The 18,233-nt window shown below is 31.4% G+C and overlaps 1 protein-coding gene across 1 annotated transcript; it reads left to right on the top strand.

Annotated features, from left to right (window-relative positions):
- Positions 1 to 636: 636 nt before the first annotated feature.
- Positions 637 to 5,833, top strand: LOC129903218 (receptor-like cytosolic serine/threonine-protein kinase RBK1). Its single transcript, XM_055978727.1, has 10 exons — positions 637 to 1,327; positions 1,806 to 1,942; positions 2,592 to 2,689; positions 3,291 to 3,622; positions 4,007 to 4,456; positions 4,540 to 4,700; positions 4,831 to 4,904; positions 5,010 to 5,157; positions 5,294 to 5,443; positions 5,613 to 5,833. The coding sequence occupies exons 1-10, from the start codon at positions 1,126 to 1,128 to the stop codon at positions 5,700 to 5,702; spliced, it is 1,842 nt and encodes a 613-aa protein (XP_055834702.1). The 5' UTR covers positions 637 to 1,125; the 3' UTR covers positions 5,703 to 5,833.
- The last annotated feature ends 12,400 nt before the right edge of the window (positions 5,834 to 18,233 follow it).

The raw sequence follows: 18,233 nt of genomic DNA, 5'->3' as shown, positions 1-18,233 counted from the left end.
GCGCGATTAAGAGCCCGTTTGGATTGATTTATAAGCTAGTTATAAGTTATTTTCAGCTTTTTTGAGTGTTTGACTGGCCAACTTAAAGTCATTTTGTGTTTAAAATAAGTCACAATAAATAATTGAGTTTGTTTAGATGAACTTATTTTAAACAACTTATAAATTGAAAACAACTTATAAGTCCAAAAAAAACAAGTGCAAGTTGGGATACACTTATTTTTTTTAATTTATAAGCAGTTTTCAACTTATAAGTTGTTTAAAATAAGTTCATTCAAACAGGTTATAAATTCGATACTTAAGCTTGCGTTTGGATATGCGATATAAAGTTATGATTTTAAATTAGCGTTTGGACATGCAATTTGAGATCATGATTTGAATACTTAAATTCTCCGAAAAGCATGATTTGAGATTTCAAAATCATGATTTCAACTTTCTTAAATATAAAACTTGACCCATAAGTTCTTATTTTGTAAAAAAAATCGATTATTTTAAATTTTGCCAAAAAAATAATCTAATAAAAAACTCATGTTCAGCATAAAGTGATTGTTCATATATATATATATAATATGTAAATATTGAATACTTTAGCTTCTTCATTTATTTACTTTTTACATATTTTGAACCCTGGGGTGAAAATGGTAGTTACCATGGTGTGCTTGAGGCCTCTGTTTGCCTTGAGCATATTTTCCCTGTGTAAATTTGCAGAGCTTTTGAATGAAGAAGCAGGAGGTATATACGAATACTGATTTTCTTTTATCGGAGTTTCAGATGAACTACAAGAAATGCCCAGCCAAATTGAATATTTTCTTGTCTTGTTGCTCTTTTGGCACAATTTCTTCTTCGTTGCTCCCCCATGGCCGGCCGCTCCATTTCCCGCCAGAAAAATATTCAAGAATATCCGTTCAGAATATACTCTAATTATTCCCCTCTAAATCGTTTTTTTAGGATGATCAGACAAACAATTTTCTTAACTGCAATCGTTTCAACAAAAATAGAAGGAGAAAGTTCCATTATCAAACAATCTTATTGGCACAAAATTTGATTACCTGCATCTCCAAGCCCTTTATATGTGCTTGAGCTTCATCACATTTTTGTGTGTTTATTGGGAAACTTGAATTGCAAGAAATGGCATCATCCATGGGTAACAACAATACAGATGGTGATAGTCTGATAACGGGTCGTATTGTTATAGCTTTAGATGCAACGAGGGATCACCCTGAGCAGGAAATCAAGCAAATTATTAATGAGATCAGAGCACAGGGTAACATTCTTCACGCGGGCGATACCATTATTGTGCTCGGGGTTTTGCATAAATATCTTCATCCTAGTGAGTCTCCTTTTCCTGCAATCATCTCATTTTTCTCTTTCTTGTTGGTTCTTAATGCCTTATAGCAACTTTAAATTTTCACCTTTCTCTATTCACCGATGAGCTTAATTCCCATTTTGATTGTTAATGGGTTTAAATACAATGGTTTTTGTCGTCAAGGATTGCTTTTTGTTTATCACTGCTAATTTATGACCAAGATCTCTTTAGTGGGGAGCCATATTTCAATTCGTGACAGTTTACAATGCTAGTAGTATTATATTATGAACATTTCTGCCTTTCTGTGGTAGTTGAAGTGTGCATAAAGAATATGTAATTTCTGCATATTATGCTATTTTTTATGGTAAAGGTGGAACTATGGTATTCCAGTATTAGCACGAATGGTCAGACGTGCGACTGACCACTGTCTTTAGCTGACTTCTTACCTTGTGTAGTATTATACATGCCTACAGTATGGTTTGCTAATTCATTCTTTGCACAGTGGGTTATCAAATGGAAGCAGAGCCACTGTCCATGTTTGGAACTCACAAACGTGAGATCGAAAAAGAGGTAACAAAGAAGGTTGATGCATATGTGAACATGCTCATGCAAAGTGCACAAGACTGTGAAGGTGAAGGGGTAATATATATATACTTATTCCTCATAATAGTTCTTACTAGAAACAACAATTAATTGATGTATCTTAGAAATGAGGCTAGAAATATCCATAGATCCATCTTTTTGAAATCGTGGAAATTTTTACGGCCCACTGGGTAGCAAGTTTGCTTCTCCAGGGGCATCTGGGTTGGATCTGATGTGCTTCAATACAATATTTGAGTTAGTTCAAATCAGTATGGTAGCATATTCAATAAATTCTAAAAAAATAATCTGATGCAGGACAGATTTGCTTATGAAAAAGTAATTTTCAAATGTTCACAATAGGAGTAGATGTTATAGCTCCCAAAAAGTATTCGAACTTGTTTTATCAGAAACTACTTTTTAGATGTTGTTTTACCTATTCTGGATGGAGGGACTACAATAAATAGTATATTCTGGTTTCTTCTTGAAAAATTCCTCTTTTTATATTCTATTCAACCTGTAGGATTTACAAACCTTGAAGTTTCTTGTGATATATATTGAAGTAACTGAAATAAAGGAATGAATGGTAGCAGAAATAGAAACATGTTCATCCCATATACAATTTAAGGAAGGCACAATTTATTTCTTGTATATTTCTATGTTCCTTTTAATTCTTCTCTTACTACAAATTATTACAAATTGTGCTTAGGTCGACATTGAAGTCAAAATTACTGCTGGGACTCCAGTAAGGAAGGTGGTTGTACAAGAGGTTACAACTATCAATACAGTATGTGTTGTGTTAGATAGGTATGTTCTCTGATGTGACCATGGTATTTCCTGTTGCTGTAGTTTGCATATTATCTCTATCTTTGGGAGCTGAAGTATACTGAGAGTTGAGACAACAATAGATTAGTGACGAAATGCACAAGAAAAACTATGGTTACATAAAAACCTACTGTTTCTAATAGGTTTTTAAACAAGATGAAGAAATAAACATGGTAAAGAGCAAAGAGTTTCTGGTCTCAGTGTTGCTACCATCTGTTATCACAACATTGCAATGCGGTTGGTCCATAGAAAAGGAATCCATCCTACTCATAGTGAGGCCATTTCAGAATCTGTATAAGTAGATAAATATATCTCTTTCTATCGGCCAAAACTTTAAGTTGGAACCTTAACTATTATGTAAACAGAGTATCCTTGCTCACATTAGGATCTTATGTACTTGTTACAAGGAAGTCTCCACCTTATCTTTCAGAATTAAGCCTCTCGTATTAATTTTATATCATCATGTGCTTCCAACTTTATTTACCGATTCTATGCTTATCTGACTCTATATTTCTGATAGAACCCCATGTTTATTCGACTTGACATTTTTAATTCTCTAATATTAACAAGGAAACCCTTACAGGCACCTCAGGCGGGATTTGACGTATTACCTTAAACACATACCTTGCAAAGTTGCATTAATTGGTGATAATTTATTTGTGAAGGTTGTGAGACCTTATTCCATAGTTGACGCTGACAACGTAGAGGATAAGTTATACTTTTCTATGTCCAAACAAGTACCCTTGGCACCCCCTACAACTGCAGAGAACACAGAGCAGTCTGTTATTTCAATCAGCTATTCAGGTTCGGTGGAAAGCTCCGAAATACCAGAGAAGGAACTGGTGATGTATAATCAACTGGAGAATAGCACTTCACACGAAGATCTTAGTTTCAATTCTATGCAAGAAAGATCAGGTGAGGTAGCATGACGATAATCTTAAAAATAAATGCAGCCATTTGGGTACTGTTTTTTTTTTCCATCCGGTGTTCGGTACCCGCATTGACCGGATTCGCTCTGCGTAGGGCACCCCATTCGGGGGGAAGCGTTCCCTACCATGGCTCGAACCCGAGACCTTTGGCTAAGGGAGGAGCAGCCCCATCCACAGTTTCCATGATTCTAAAACAGACTTCGTCAAGTCTGTTTTAGGTGTTTTTTAAACTAGTTGAATTATATAATCTGTTACAGTGCCTGTATAATTTTGGTGAAAAATGTCACAAGCTCTAGTATAAAACTGTAGGGATTTGATACAAATTAGGAAATAGTTTCCTGTCCTTCCTGCTTTAATACAATTTAAACAGATAGGTCTGCCAGAGGAGATATGAAGCATCCAATCCCTCCAGTTTTCCAGAAAGAACGAAGACCACCATCATCATGGAGATCCTCTAATACACCATTTCTTTGTATTGCTTGTGGAGCAAAGACAGAACTATACATCAAGGATTCAATGAGATTCAGTTTCTCAGAAATACAGCTGGCAACAGAGGATTTTTCAAAAGATAACTTGCTTGGAGAAGGTGGATATGGTCATGTATACAAAGGTAGGTTAAAAGATGGTCAGGTCATTGCTGCAAAGGTGCGGAAGGAAGCAAGCACACAAGGATTTTCCGAGTTTCATTCTGAAGTTTATGTTTTGAGCTTTGCACGTCACAAAAACATTGTGATGCTTTTGGGTTATTGCTGCAAGGAAAATGTTAACATCTTGGTCTACGAATACATCTGCAATAATTCTCTTGAGTGGCACTTATTCGGTACGTATAATTATGATAGTCCAACATTGTTCCAACAACATAAAGCTCAAGATAGAAAGTAATTTGGGGTAATATCTTGACAGAAAATACAGAGAACATTCTTGAGTGGCACCGCAGATATGCTATTGCCATTGGCACTGCAAAGGGCTTGCGATTTCTGCATGAAGAATGCCGTGGAGGTCCAATTATCCATCGTGACCTGAGGCCGAGCAATATACTGCTTACTCATGACTATGTTCCCATGGTAAATCTACACATTTTGATTCTAACACATAGAAAGACTGTTAGAATTGTTGGACTAAATAGAATGAACAGATACTTTTGTTAATTCCATTCTTCTTATGGATGATTCTGTTTGTTTTTGTTTATCATAGCTAGGTGACTTTGGCCTGGCTAAGTGGAAGACAAATGACGATAATATATACACAAGGATACTTGGCACATTGGGGTGTGAGCAAGTCCTGTTATTCATTGGCTATGCAGAATGTTAATACTGTCAATAGATGAAACCTTTGATCAGATACTCACCAAAAGCTTCTCTTGCTTCATGCAGATATCTTGCTCCTGAATATGCTGAGAACGGCATTGTCTCTGTCAGAACAGATGTCTACGCATTTGGCATTGTTCTTATACAACTAATGTCAGGACGCAAAGCCATAGATTCAATGAGAGAGGACAGGCATCATTCCCTTAGACAATGGGTGTGTTGACTGTGCTTTTTTTTAACTTGGCATCGCAGCCATATGTGATTCCTTTCAAAAATCTAGCTAGTTTAGGGAACTGTCATTAAAAAAAATCAGTGCAATTTTAGCGGAAGTTTCTGTTTTGCATTTTCAGGCAATTCCACTCATTGAAAGGCTTGCATTGCATGAGCTCATTGATCCTCGCATAGGCGACTCTTATGACACATTTGAAGTGTACCACATGGCTAGAACAGCTTTCTTGTGTGTGCAGAATGACCCTGAGCTGCGTCCATCAATGGGAGAGGTAATTTTTGCGAAAAGTATGCATAAATCCTGCAATCGTAAAACAACTTAATTTTGGTAACGAAAAAGTAACCTGATGTAATTACACCTTGCTTACTGAGTATGGGTAGCATATCTTCATTGTCATTTTACTCGAGTGATGAACTTGCGGGTTGCAAACATAAATGCAGGTCTTGCGTCTTCTTCAAGGGGAGTTAGACCAACTCCACCAGATTGCGGAGCAGTTTGTGCCTCAATTTGTTCCACATTTTAGTAAATAGAAATGAGATCAGCCATGTTATGTTTACTTTGTTGCTGCAACTGTCTTGGTATGTTTTACATTTCTGTGCGAGTCATTAAACTTTGTTTTGTATCAAATAAAATCACTCAATTTAGGTCTTTGTATCAATAAAACCACTCAATCATATATATACTAGTTATGAACACATGTGTTGCACGTGTATCCTATCAAATATTTCAAACTTTCTAAAGTGACATAAATATTAAACATACATGTGTAAGTATTCCCCAAATTGAAAGTGAAAATAATTGAAAGTGAAAATACAATTTTCCATGTGAAAATATATATTGCAACAATATAAAACAATTGCAAAAGACGCTATAATGTTACTCGAAAGTAGTATATAGAATAATCTTGCAGATTTATATTACTAAAATCTAAATAAAATGAAGCTTAATTTCTCCATTCTCATATTATTTTTTACATGATTCTAATTTATGGATTAGTTTTTAGTAGTACGTAATAATGAAGGGTCGAAAGAATTCATAAAGAAACAACCAAAATGTACAAAAGAAAAATTATCATCACACCAATCATTTGAGTTTAAACACTATGGAAAACTACCGTCAATATAGAATGCTCATATTTAAGAAAACTATTAGGTAGGGGTGTACATGGATCGGGTTGGTTTGGATTTTTTACAAATCAAACCAAACCATTTGTGTCGGGTTATTAAATCTATAAATCAAACCAAACCAATAAAAGTCGGGTTTTTTTATATCAATTTTTCTCGGATTTTTCGGGTTTCTCGGATTTTTTGGGTTTTTTCGAGTTTCTCGGATTTTTCATAGTATCTAATAAAAGGCACAGAGCAGTGGTTCTTAAAAAGAGTTATAGTACAAAATATCAACATATAAGATGGAGGCATAACACTGTTTGAAGTTTTAACTTTATAATATAACTTTATAAGATGGTTTTTTTTTGTATATTATTTAGATGGACTTCTCAAGTCCAAATCTAAATGTAAGAAATAAAAAAAAATTATGAAAAATTTTTAAAAAATATTTATAAATTACATTTTAATAAATATTTTCATGTATAACATAATTTAAAAGTAGTATATCTATAATCGGGTCGGTTTGGGTTCGGTTTAACTTTTTTTTAGTTAAAACCAAACCAACCCTATAATGGTCGGGTTTTTTTTCCAAACACCAAACCAAGTCAAACCAAATCACTAGTCGGTTTTTTTTCCGGTTTGATTCGGTTTATCGGTTTGGTGCGGTTTATCGGTTTGCCCTGTACAGCCCTACTATTAGGCTCAGTGTCGCACAAATGTAAATGGAACTCTCATTTTTATTTGAAAATTATGTTGTTAATCTCATATAGAAAAATATATAAAAAAAAATGAAACAAAAAGGGTGAAAATGAACAATATATGAATGTGTTCGCAACACTATGTTAGATAAGACGATAAAGTAACACAATTAAAATCTTTCATTCAAATTAATTATTTATGTATTAAAGAATCAAAGTGTAGTTGTTAGACTTCACATTCTACCATTATGTAATTAAAATATTAGTATTTAATAAATTAATTAATCATATTATGATTTAACGAAGGAGAAAAATTGTAATCCAACTTTGAATACACTTGACACACACTTGAAACTCCAATTTTTGAATACACTTGACAAACACTTGAAACTCGACTTTTCCTTATCTTTCACACTGTGTACATCTTGATACTAAGGTTCGATCGAATCAATCGTCACCTCACATTTATTGAGTTCACACTTATCTCGAATTTATTTGTCATAACATCAATGACACTGCATACAGAGGGAACATGCAAGGTATTTTCCTATATTTAGCGGTTAATTTGTTACAATATCTACCTAATATATGCTCAAAAAAAGACTTTTCGAAGCATGGAATTTTAAAAAGAAATAATTGTAGAAGAAAGATATAAGGCTTCGAAACGTGTATTTCATCAAATCCTAAATGTTCAGTCAAGTAATTATTATAAGGATAAAAGTCTTAATACTTTTAGTGTATTTTCTACTTTTACTACCACAAGAAAAGCATTCGAAAAATTCTCGGAGATGTTGTGTTAGTTGTAATATGCAAGGAAATGAGAGCCTTCTCTTACACCAGTAGCTTAAGGCTACTAACCCATTACGACTATTTAATTGTTTGTCTTTATAATATATTTAAATATATAATACTATTTCCGTCAATATTATAATGTGGCAAATTCATAAGAAAATTATTATACGTATATTAATGAACTAAATAAAAATATGTGAGTACTTATGTTTAAAAATAAATATATAAGCTTAAAAAAAAAATTACCGCTGGAGGATTGTGGAATCATATTGAGCGTTATTATAGTATTATATATATAAATGGAAGATTTAAATTTGAGGGAGAATTTGATTTTTAAAGTATAGATATTTTTCACACTATTATTATGATTAAATAAATGGAACAAAATTAATTCCAAAGCCTTGTGGCTCTTTAGATTCTTCTAGAATCTCATTTTAATCACTAATCATATAATTATAATTTTACACAAATAAAATTAGAACTACAAAATTGCCCTTGATCGTCCTAGTTATGATTCTTCTAGAAAAAGTTAGTATATGAAATTTGTGTAGAAAATTTAACTAGGTGGAGTAAATTTAGAAGACAAGTATAATATAAAATATATAATATTTTAATGAATTATGATAGAAGGAAAGATCATGCTTCATTTTTTTTTATTGAAAGATGCTTTTAGAACTATTTAATTTTTTGTCGTCTTTTAGAGTAGATTTTTGTTGGCATAAATTACATTTTTAACTTTGATCGTCCTCCATTTCATCTGTTTATATAATAAATTTTTTCAATTTTTTAATAAAAATTTTGATTCCATCATGATTCATAGCTAGCTAATATTGATCATGAGTGTTATATGTTATTATATGTTGTATACAAGATTAAGGTATGAGCTGCCAACCTTATAGATAAGTCTACTTTAATTTGGTCCTTCACTTCTACTTTTTTATAGCTGTTTAACTCCCTAACTAAAGGATTCCAAAGTCAAGCTTCTTGCTTTTTTTTTTGTTGACTATTGAGCCGTTTGGATGGGCTTAAAAAAATGATTTTTACGTATGAAATGTTTTTAGAATTTTTAAGTATCGAAAGTTATTTTTATAAATAAGCAGTTGAGTGTTTGGATAAAAGTATTTATGCTGAAAATAAGTTGTTGATGTGTTTGGCAAATAAGTGCTATTAAGCACTTATTTTCTATCAAAATGACTGAAATATCCTTAAAGACTCCCTGATATATCTGTAACAGGAAGATCCAAAAAATGCATTTGCTCCACCAAATCATAAGTACTAGCAGTCTTATCTCTACCCCAATACCCCATTCTTGCAGCCAAAGGTGGCCTTGTTTCCACTAACCCAAATTCAGGCCTTGGACCACCATCCATTTGCATCTGCATTACATTGCTAGCCATAGATCTATCGGTCTTTGCAAAATCAACCTTTTTCTCTATAACCACCGGAGGAGGTGCCAGACGCCGGCGCCGGTGCCGAAATAAAATGAAAAGTTCTTACCTCTGATTCTTTCTTGTTCTTCCTCTTCTTGATTTCAGTCTCCTTCATCTACTGTTCTCTATCTTCACCATTATTCACATTCTAATGCTCCGTTGTTGCTGAAGAAATGAGGAACAGATGTGAATTTTAGGGCTTTAGCTGAGAGGGTACTTTGGAAATTAAAATAAAATATAAGAGATATAAAAGTAATTTTCATGGTTAACGAAAAATGACTTTAAGCCCTCCAAAAAAAAATTAGGATTTCCAACTTTTCATTTTTGAGTGACTTTAAGAACTTTATGGCTTAAATTTAGCATTTTAAGTTGGTAGCCAAACACTACAATAAGCTAAAAATGGCTTATAAGCCCATCCAAATGGGCTTTATATATACTTTCTTCCTTCATTTTTTATTTGTTCATTATATATTAAAAATAAATCTAATTTTATTTGTACAGTTTAAAACATTTAAAAACAACTTATTATTTAAAAATCCAATAGTATAAGGTACAAGTCACAGAAGTATTTTTTTTTTGGAGTTAAATACATATACATAATTGAATTTTTAAATATATTGTTTTATGTCCTGTTAGAATTTGCCTGAATTTTCTATTTTATTTAAATTCTACACAATTGCAAGAATTGTTTTTAATATATTTATTCTTTTTTTTGGAGAAAAAGTTTGTACTTGATACAAATTAAACATCAGTCTTTCCATACATCATTAAAAAGTTTTGCCGAGTAGAAATTATTCTCTCAACAAGTTATAGTTTTTCAATCATTTGATCAAATTATATTAAATAATAGCATCATATATCATGCTATTTTGATATAATTTTTTTATTGTCTGACCTTTATAATTTATAATTATTAAATTTTGCTGTATCATTTGTTATTTCGATCCTAACTTAAACACCAAGGAAAACAAACTTTTCCAAAAATGGAAGCAACACATAATATCCGATGCCTCGTTCTCTACTTTGTTACGTCAATTATTGCATAATATTTCAACTCGACTTACACATTTGTTATCTTCCCTTTCTTTTGTTTAATTAATTTTTATTTTTTGGAGTGGGGTGTGAGGAAAAGAGGGTTCCAATAATAAATTTAAAAAAAGTCCTTTCAAAGATAGCTATATAACCTTCTTTGCTTACAACGTACCACAGCCTTGTAACTAATTAACTTCAATTATAATGTATTCGATTAGACATTAATTTTATTAAAGGTTTTATTGAAGGTGTGGTGGAATGTATAAAATCTTTTTTTTTGATAGATCAAACTTTGATTTGAGCCCCTATGAGTAGGAAAAGTAATTTATGATAGGGAGCTTTTCTTATATGGGCTTTATGTAATGCGACCTCAACAAGCGTTTGTTTTTCAGTGTTATTGTCTTGAGTCGGATTGATGAGGACTAAGATCAATCTAATTATCACTACGTGGAATTTATATTTATATTTAAATTTAGGTGGTATCTTTTTTAAAAAAAAATTAATTTTATTTAAAACAAATAACAAAATGTTAGACATGTCATTGTTATTTCTGTATCAAAGTTAGCAAACAAGAAACAATAAAGATGAAAATAAAAAACAGTATTCGAGTCCACATAATTTACTATGTGTCTTTAAAGAATTTAATCCTCTCACTGTACCAAAGGTTAGGGATTATTTTCTTCCAAGATAAAATAGATAAATTATTAAAAATGTAGCAGTACCTTAAACTTCAATAATTTTAGCGAACTCAAAAGCCAACAACAAAATCACACAAATACTCAACTTTGTTTGTAAGAAAATATATATGCAGAAGAGGGAGAAATTTGATGTTTAAAAATGAGAGGAATATCCTCTATTTACAGACAACAAAGGGTAGTGTGAACAGGTGTTTATTGTGGCTTATATGAAAAGTCACAACCCTTCACAAAAGTCACAACCTTTCAGAAAAGTCGCAACTCTTCAAAAAAGTCACAACATTTTGGAAAAGTCACAACCTTTCGAAACGGTCACAGTCCTTTGGAAAAGTCACAACCTTTCGGAACGGTCACAACCCTTTGAAAAAGGCACAACCTTTCGTAAAGGTCACAACCTTTCATTTCGCATTCACACCTTTAAAACCCAACAATCCCCCACATGAATGGGAATGACTATTGTTAAAACATATGCATGAAAAAATGTGTGATTTGTAAGTAAGAATTAATTGCATCTGGATAAGTAGATTTTCCTTTGAACTTTCCTTAGTGAACATTTATCGGATATACTCGGTCAATCGGTAGATTTGATATCTTTGAACCGTCGAGCTTTGGTGTATACCTAGACAACATAAATCACACAATCAACCCATTAACTATTTTTGGTTCTCATTATTTTGTTCGTTTCAGCCATGAACACTTCTTGGTTTATAAGTGCGTAGAGAACTGGCCTTACCAGATTCTTCTTGAAGCGGCTTACACTTCACACTTATATTGGTGATTTCTAAATGTGTTATCCCATAGATACACCATTTGATATACCCCGTATCAAATTTAGAAATCATTAAAAAGTCTTAATATCTTTATCCTTGTTACTGAACATTGTCTCATCATGAGAATGGACCATTAGAAATTATTTCGATAATGTTGAACCATCATCAATGACTTTGTTTGATCTCTTTGAGCCTAGATTTTAGGATCTCCAGTCTTCTAAGTAGAGTTACTGTCATGATGATTTGTCCTCGGCCATAGTCCTATTCTCGTTGATGTTCTCTTCAACTCCCTCTCTAGTTAGGCCTTTTGTAAGTGGATCCGACACATTATATTTGACTTTACATAGTCAATTGTGATAATTTTCACTAGACAGTAGTTGTCTAACGGTATTGTGTCTTCGTAGTATATGATGAGATTTTTCGTTATATATCATGCACCATGTCCTACATATTATAATTTGACTATCACTATGCATGCATACTAGTGCCAAAGACTTGGAACAAAAAAGAAAATCTTTCAAAAAATTCGGAGCCATTGAGATTCTTCATCGGCCTTATTTAGAGCGATAAGCTCAGATTTCATTGTAGAGCAAGCGATACATGTCTTTTTGAAAGATATCTAAGAGACTGCTCCTCCACCAAGAATAAATACATATCCACTAGTGGATTTTACTTTATTTGACCCGGTGATCCAATTTGCATCACTATATTCTTTTACTACTACTACTGGATATTTGTTGTAATGCAAAATATAGTTTTGAGTATGTTTTAACTACACCAAAACTCTTTTCGTTGTCATCCAATGAGTTTATTGAAATTACTCGTGAATCGACTCAGTTTACTAATAGCACATACTATATCTAATCGCGTACAATTCATGATATACATTATATTTCTAAATACTCTTGCATAATCCAATTGTAAATCACTTTCACCTTTATTCTTTTGAAGTGCAAAGCTCACATTTATTGGAGTCTTAGAAGTACTCAGATTTAAATTCTTGTACTTATGTAAGTACCTTTTCAATATAATGACACTATAACAATCCTTATACCTAAAATCACATCAGCAACTCCAAGATCTTTCATATCAAAGTTGCTTTCTATCATATGTTTAGTAGCATATATGTCATAAGTGTCTCGATGATGATCAACATGTTATCAACATACAAACAAACAATGATCTTTTGATTTGGAGTGTCTCTAATGTGAACACATTTATCATTCTTGAATCCATTTGCCAACATGGTTTGATCAAATTTTACATGTCATTGTTTGATTGGTTGTTTTAGTCCATAAAGTGACTTAACAAATTTGCATATTTTTTTTTCATTTATCAGGAACCACAAAGCCATTGGGCTATTCCGTGTAAATTTCTTCCTCCAATTTTTTATTTAAGAAAGTTGTTTTCATATCCATTTGATGAATTTAAAGGTCATATACCGCAGCTAATGCAATTAACATCCAAATGGATGTAATTCTAATAATTGTCGGGTATGTGTTGAAAAAATTAAGACCTTTTTTTCTAAAGCTTTTGACAACAAGTCTTGCTTTGTAATTGTCAATAATTCTATCAACTTTCATTTTCCTTTTGAAGATCGATTTTGAACATAAGTTTTATTTTTTGGAGGAAGATCAACCAACTCCCTAGTATGACTGCTCAATATTGAACAAATCTCACTATTGACAGCCCCTTTCCAAAAGGATGAATCCGTAGAGGACATATCTTCTTTGAATGTTTAAGGCTCATGTTCAAGAATAAATGTTACAAAATCAGATCCAAAGAAAGTAGATGTTCTTTGGCATTTACTACGCCTTGGAATCTCTTTATTATGTACATTCTCATTTGATTCTTCTCGAAGTCGTTTAGACCCTTCACTAGAAAATTCAAGTCTAGTTTTATACGGATAAATATGTTCAAAGAATTCAGCGTTATCTGATTCAATTACCTTATTGTCATGAATTTTTGGATGTTCAGACTTATGTATAAAAAATCAACATGCTTTATTTTTTGTATCATATCCAATGAAATCACAATCCACAGTTTTAGGTCCTATTGTGATCATTTTATATTTAGGAACTTGGACTTTGTCTAGACACCCCCACACTTTAAAATATTTCAGGTTGGGCTTTCTTTCTTTTTCATTTCTTATACGGAATAGACTGTGTTTTTCTGTGAGGATGACTCCCCCCCCCACACAAATTTTATGGTAAACCTGAAGTTATAAGTAAGACATTCATCATTTTCTTTAAAGTTTAGTTTTTCTTTTTTTGTAATTCTATTAGATTGAGGTGAGTAAAGGACAGTAGTTTGATGGATAATTCCATTTTCCAAACATATTTCTGTAAAATGAGATTCATACTCTCCACCTCTATCACTTCTTATCATTTTTATCTTTTTACCCAACTGATTTTCAACTTATATTTTGTATTGCCAAAATACTTCTATTGCTTCATCCTTACCATTCAGCAAATAGACATAATAATAGTGCAATCATCAATAAAAGTTATGAAATACTTTTTTCCACCACTAGATGGTGTTGACTTCATATCACAGTGTGAATCAATTCTAATGGATCATTCCTTTCAATAGATTTATAAGGATGCTAAGTATACTTAGATTCAACACACACTTGACATTTTGATTTCTTGCATTCAAAATTAAGTAAAACTTCTAAGTCGATCAGTTCTCACAAGATTTTGTAATTGACATATTCCAAACGTTCATGCCATAAACAATTTGACTCAAGCAAGTAAGAAGAACCAGAAATATTGAATTTGAAAAGACTCTCTATGAGGTTAATCTTTTCCTACAAATATTTTGTTCTTACTTATTACAACCTTTTCAAATACAAACATTGTTTAAAGTCAACACCTTGTTAGATGTCCTTTCCAAGAGAACCTTTCCATAACTTTCAATTTTGATTGTTACAGAATTACCCATGAACATAGTCTCATCGGGTCCAATAAGAGCATATGAACCAAATGTTTCTTTATAACAGAAAACATGACAAATTATTTTTTTAAAACCAATATTCATGTCTATACAAATAATTATATTTTAATAGACATGTATTTTTATGAAAGATCACAATATTTTAAGTAACACTTTTTTATAAGAGAACACAACTCTTTTGAATAAGTGTGTGTGTGTGTGTATATATATATATAGTCATGTCATATTATATAGTCATGTCATATTATATACAAGTAAAAGAGAAACTCAACGACCAAAATATACTCTAAGAATTTTGTGGGTCAAACATAATACAAGAATGTCATTCAATTTCACCAAGTCTAATTTTATGTTTATCACAAGCAAAGAACCCCCACATTTTAAGTATGATTTCAAAAATATTTTTCAAGTATTTGAAAATAATTTTTCACATATTTTTTTTCTCATGCTTTCAAATGTATACTATCAAAATACATATTGACAACGTAAACATCTTCTAAGGATAATATTCTACAAAAGAATTATAGTGCTTCCATTTCCTCTAACAATCTTTACATATTGTCAAAGTTTAATTCATAGAGGCATCCATTGCAGGCACAAAATAACTTTATGTTACTAGTATATTTTTTTTCCTTCTGTCACAATTAGACAGACCACTTACTATTGAAAATACTAATATTAAAGACTGCATCTTTGTACGACTTGTTTCTACTTAACAATAAAGTTTTTATATTCTTCAAATCATCAACTGAATGAACTTTGAATACTGATGAAGTTTTTATGACTTCAAATCAATTTCAAATTCAGAAAAAGTAGAAAATCAAAAGACTTTAATCTCTAGAAATAAAAAATACAACAATGTTTCTAGTTAACGATAAAGTTTTATATTCTTTAAATCGTTTACCCTTTATATTCTTGATGAAATTTTGTATTCTTCAAGTCGAAATATTCATTCAAACACAGTTTTTAATAAATTGGTGAAGTTTTTATATTCTTCAAATCAAATGCACAGTCTAATTTATTCGGTGAAGTTTTTTATATTCTTCAAACCAAAGGAGTAGAATATCAAAAGATTTTAGTCTCCAAACATCAGACACAATCGAATTCCACACAGAGTAGAAAACTACACAAGTTTTAGTCTCCAAAACAGAATTAGAAAATCATAAGGATATGATTTTCTTTTCAAAAAAATTTCCTCATTACCAAGTTTGTTGGACTGACTTCAAATCTATGAATGATAAATTCTATAGAGCCTTCACATAGTCAGATCAAATAATGTTTTCTTTTCTGGGACAAATTTAATAATCGATGAATTTTTTTTATATTCTTTAAATAGAATATTAAACTTTTCTTTTCTTCAACAAAAATGTCTTACCATCTACGTTCTTGGATTAAGATCCTTGAAAGATGCCTTCAATATTGGATGTAATACACATAAAAATATTTCTCTACCCAATTTTATCACAACAGATAATAAACCTTTGAAAATAGTTTGTGAAAAATATTAAGACAATAATACATTATTTAACGTAATCATCTTTAATTTGACCAAAGTTATGGTAAGGAAAACAATACTACTTTGTAGTATCAAGTCTATGATTCCTTCATAATGTATTTACTTAGACATAAAAGAATCATATAAATACTATAGCAATGGCTTCTAAGATCTGTCGTGCCCCAATTCAAAAATCTCAAATACATAAAAAAAATATTAAATTTCTTAATCTTGTTATTCCTGTATCAAAGTTAACAAACAAGAAACAATAAATATGAAAATAAAAACAGTATCTGAATCCACAGAATTCACTGTGTGTCTTTAAGGAATTTAATCCCCTCATTGTACCAGAGGTTATTGATTATTTCCTCCCAAGATAAAACGGATAAACTATTAAAGAAGTAGCAGTACCTCAAACTTCAATAATTTCAACGAACTCAAAAGCCAGCAACAAAATCACACAACGACTCAACTTTGTTTGTAAGAAAATATATATGCAGAAGAGGGAGAAATTTGATGTTTAAAAATGAGAGGAAAATTCTCTATTTATAGACAACAAAGGGTAGTGTGAACAGGTGTTTATTGTGGCTTATCGAAAAAGTCACAACCATTTACAAAAGTCACAACCTTTCAGAAAAGTCGCAACTCTTTAAAAAAGTCACAACCTTTCGAAACGGTCACAATCCTTTTGAAAAGGTACAACCTCTCATAAAGGTCACAATCTTTCATTTTCCATTTACCTTTAAAACCCAATGGTCATCACAGAGATTAATTAATTAGTTGACCAAATATAAGAAATATTCTTGGATTATTATCGGTTAATAAGTTTCACCAAGATTAATATAATTAGTTGATTATTTTTAATTTAAAAGGGTGAAAAAGATAAGTTTAAACCAACTTATGCTAGAAATTTCTTCCTTATTTTCATTAATTTTTTGTTGTAACTTGTACATATAAGAGTTATTATAAAGACACTAATTTTACTTTATCTCCTCAAATTAGTGGAAAATAAAGATGTCTAATTGTTCAAAATGAAAATCAACAGAGACAATAAGGTTTGGATATATAAGGCATCTTCAAGGTTGGAATTGCGTATTGAAATAAATTAATACAAGTTTATTCGAGTACTCAACCTTTGATGATTTGGATACCTCTAGCATCCACAGTTTACCATCAAAAAGTTGACAAGTAATAATATACTTATTATTTCAGTTATAATATTAGCTTAAAAAACATCATTTATTAATTAAACCAATCAAAGATTAATACGAGTATATCTCTGATATATATGTTGCTAGTTGTCCAGAAGTAGGAAAGGGTCAAAATATATGTCATCACATAAAATCTTATCCTCTAATTATGCACTGATTCACAATAAGATTACCTAGTTTGCCATCTAAAAAATTCTTTAAGAAATAGACGATATATACAACGGGTGAAAAGGGAATTAAGTTAAAGATTCGAGGTATGGCCTAGTAATTAATGAAGTGGTTAGGAATTTTAAGATCTCAGGTTTAAAATTTAATGGAGATAGAAATGATTAAAAATAAATACTAGGTGATTCTTCTTATCTGTCCTAGCCTTGATTAACAGAGTTACTTAGAACTTGTTGCTAGTGGGAGGTAACAGATATCCCGTAAAATTAATCGAGGTGTGCAAAAACTGACCCCAAAATCTATAGCTATTAAAAAAGGAATTTAATAGAGGAGCAACACTTCGTTTAGACTTTTGACATGTGTCCAACGGAGCCATAATATGACGTGTCATGGACTCGCAGTAAGACATGTGTCATATCCTCGTTAAATAGCCATATTTTTAAACACCTATGAATACTTCGTTATCTTTTTTTATTTTCTCAATAATGCCTCGCAATAAATAACTAGATGATCTCCTCATTTTTTATTGAACAAAAAATTGATAGATTAAAAGTTTATATAACAGTACTTAGCTTCTCAAACAAAAAATTGAAACAAAGAAAAAACTAATATCCCACGTTGTAATTTTATATAACCCCTTGAATAAATTAACATCATTTAATTTTCCATCGAATAAATAAACTATTATCCTTCAAACCATATATTTGCTTGG

The sequence above is a fragment of the Solanum dulcamara genome, chromosome 9 (genome assembly GCF_947179165.1).
Source record: "Solanum dulcamara chromosome 9, daSolDulc1.2, whole genome shotgun sequence".
Classification (NCBI taxonomy): Eukaryota; Viridiplantae; Streptophyta; class Magnoliopsida; order Solanales; family Solanaceae; genus Solanum; species Solanum dulcamara.
The sequence above is the reverse complement of the archived record's forward strand: the minus strand, read 5'-3'. Positions and strand labels throughout refer to the sequence as shown.

Bases quoted from the DNA above. Each gene is read 5' to 3' on its own strand.
- LOC129903218 (XM_055978727.1), top strand. From the start codon at position 1,126: ATGGCATCATCCATGGGTAACAACAATACAGATGGTGATAGTCTGATA. The intron at 2,690-3,290 runs GTATGTTCTCTG...AAACCCTTACAG, and splicing joins GTATGTGTTGTGTTAGATAG to GCACCTCAGGCGGGATTTGA. The intron at 4,457-4,539 runs GTACGTATAATT...ATATCTTGACAG, and splicing joins TCTTGAGTGGCACTTATTCG to AAAATACAGAGAACATTCTT.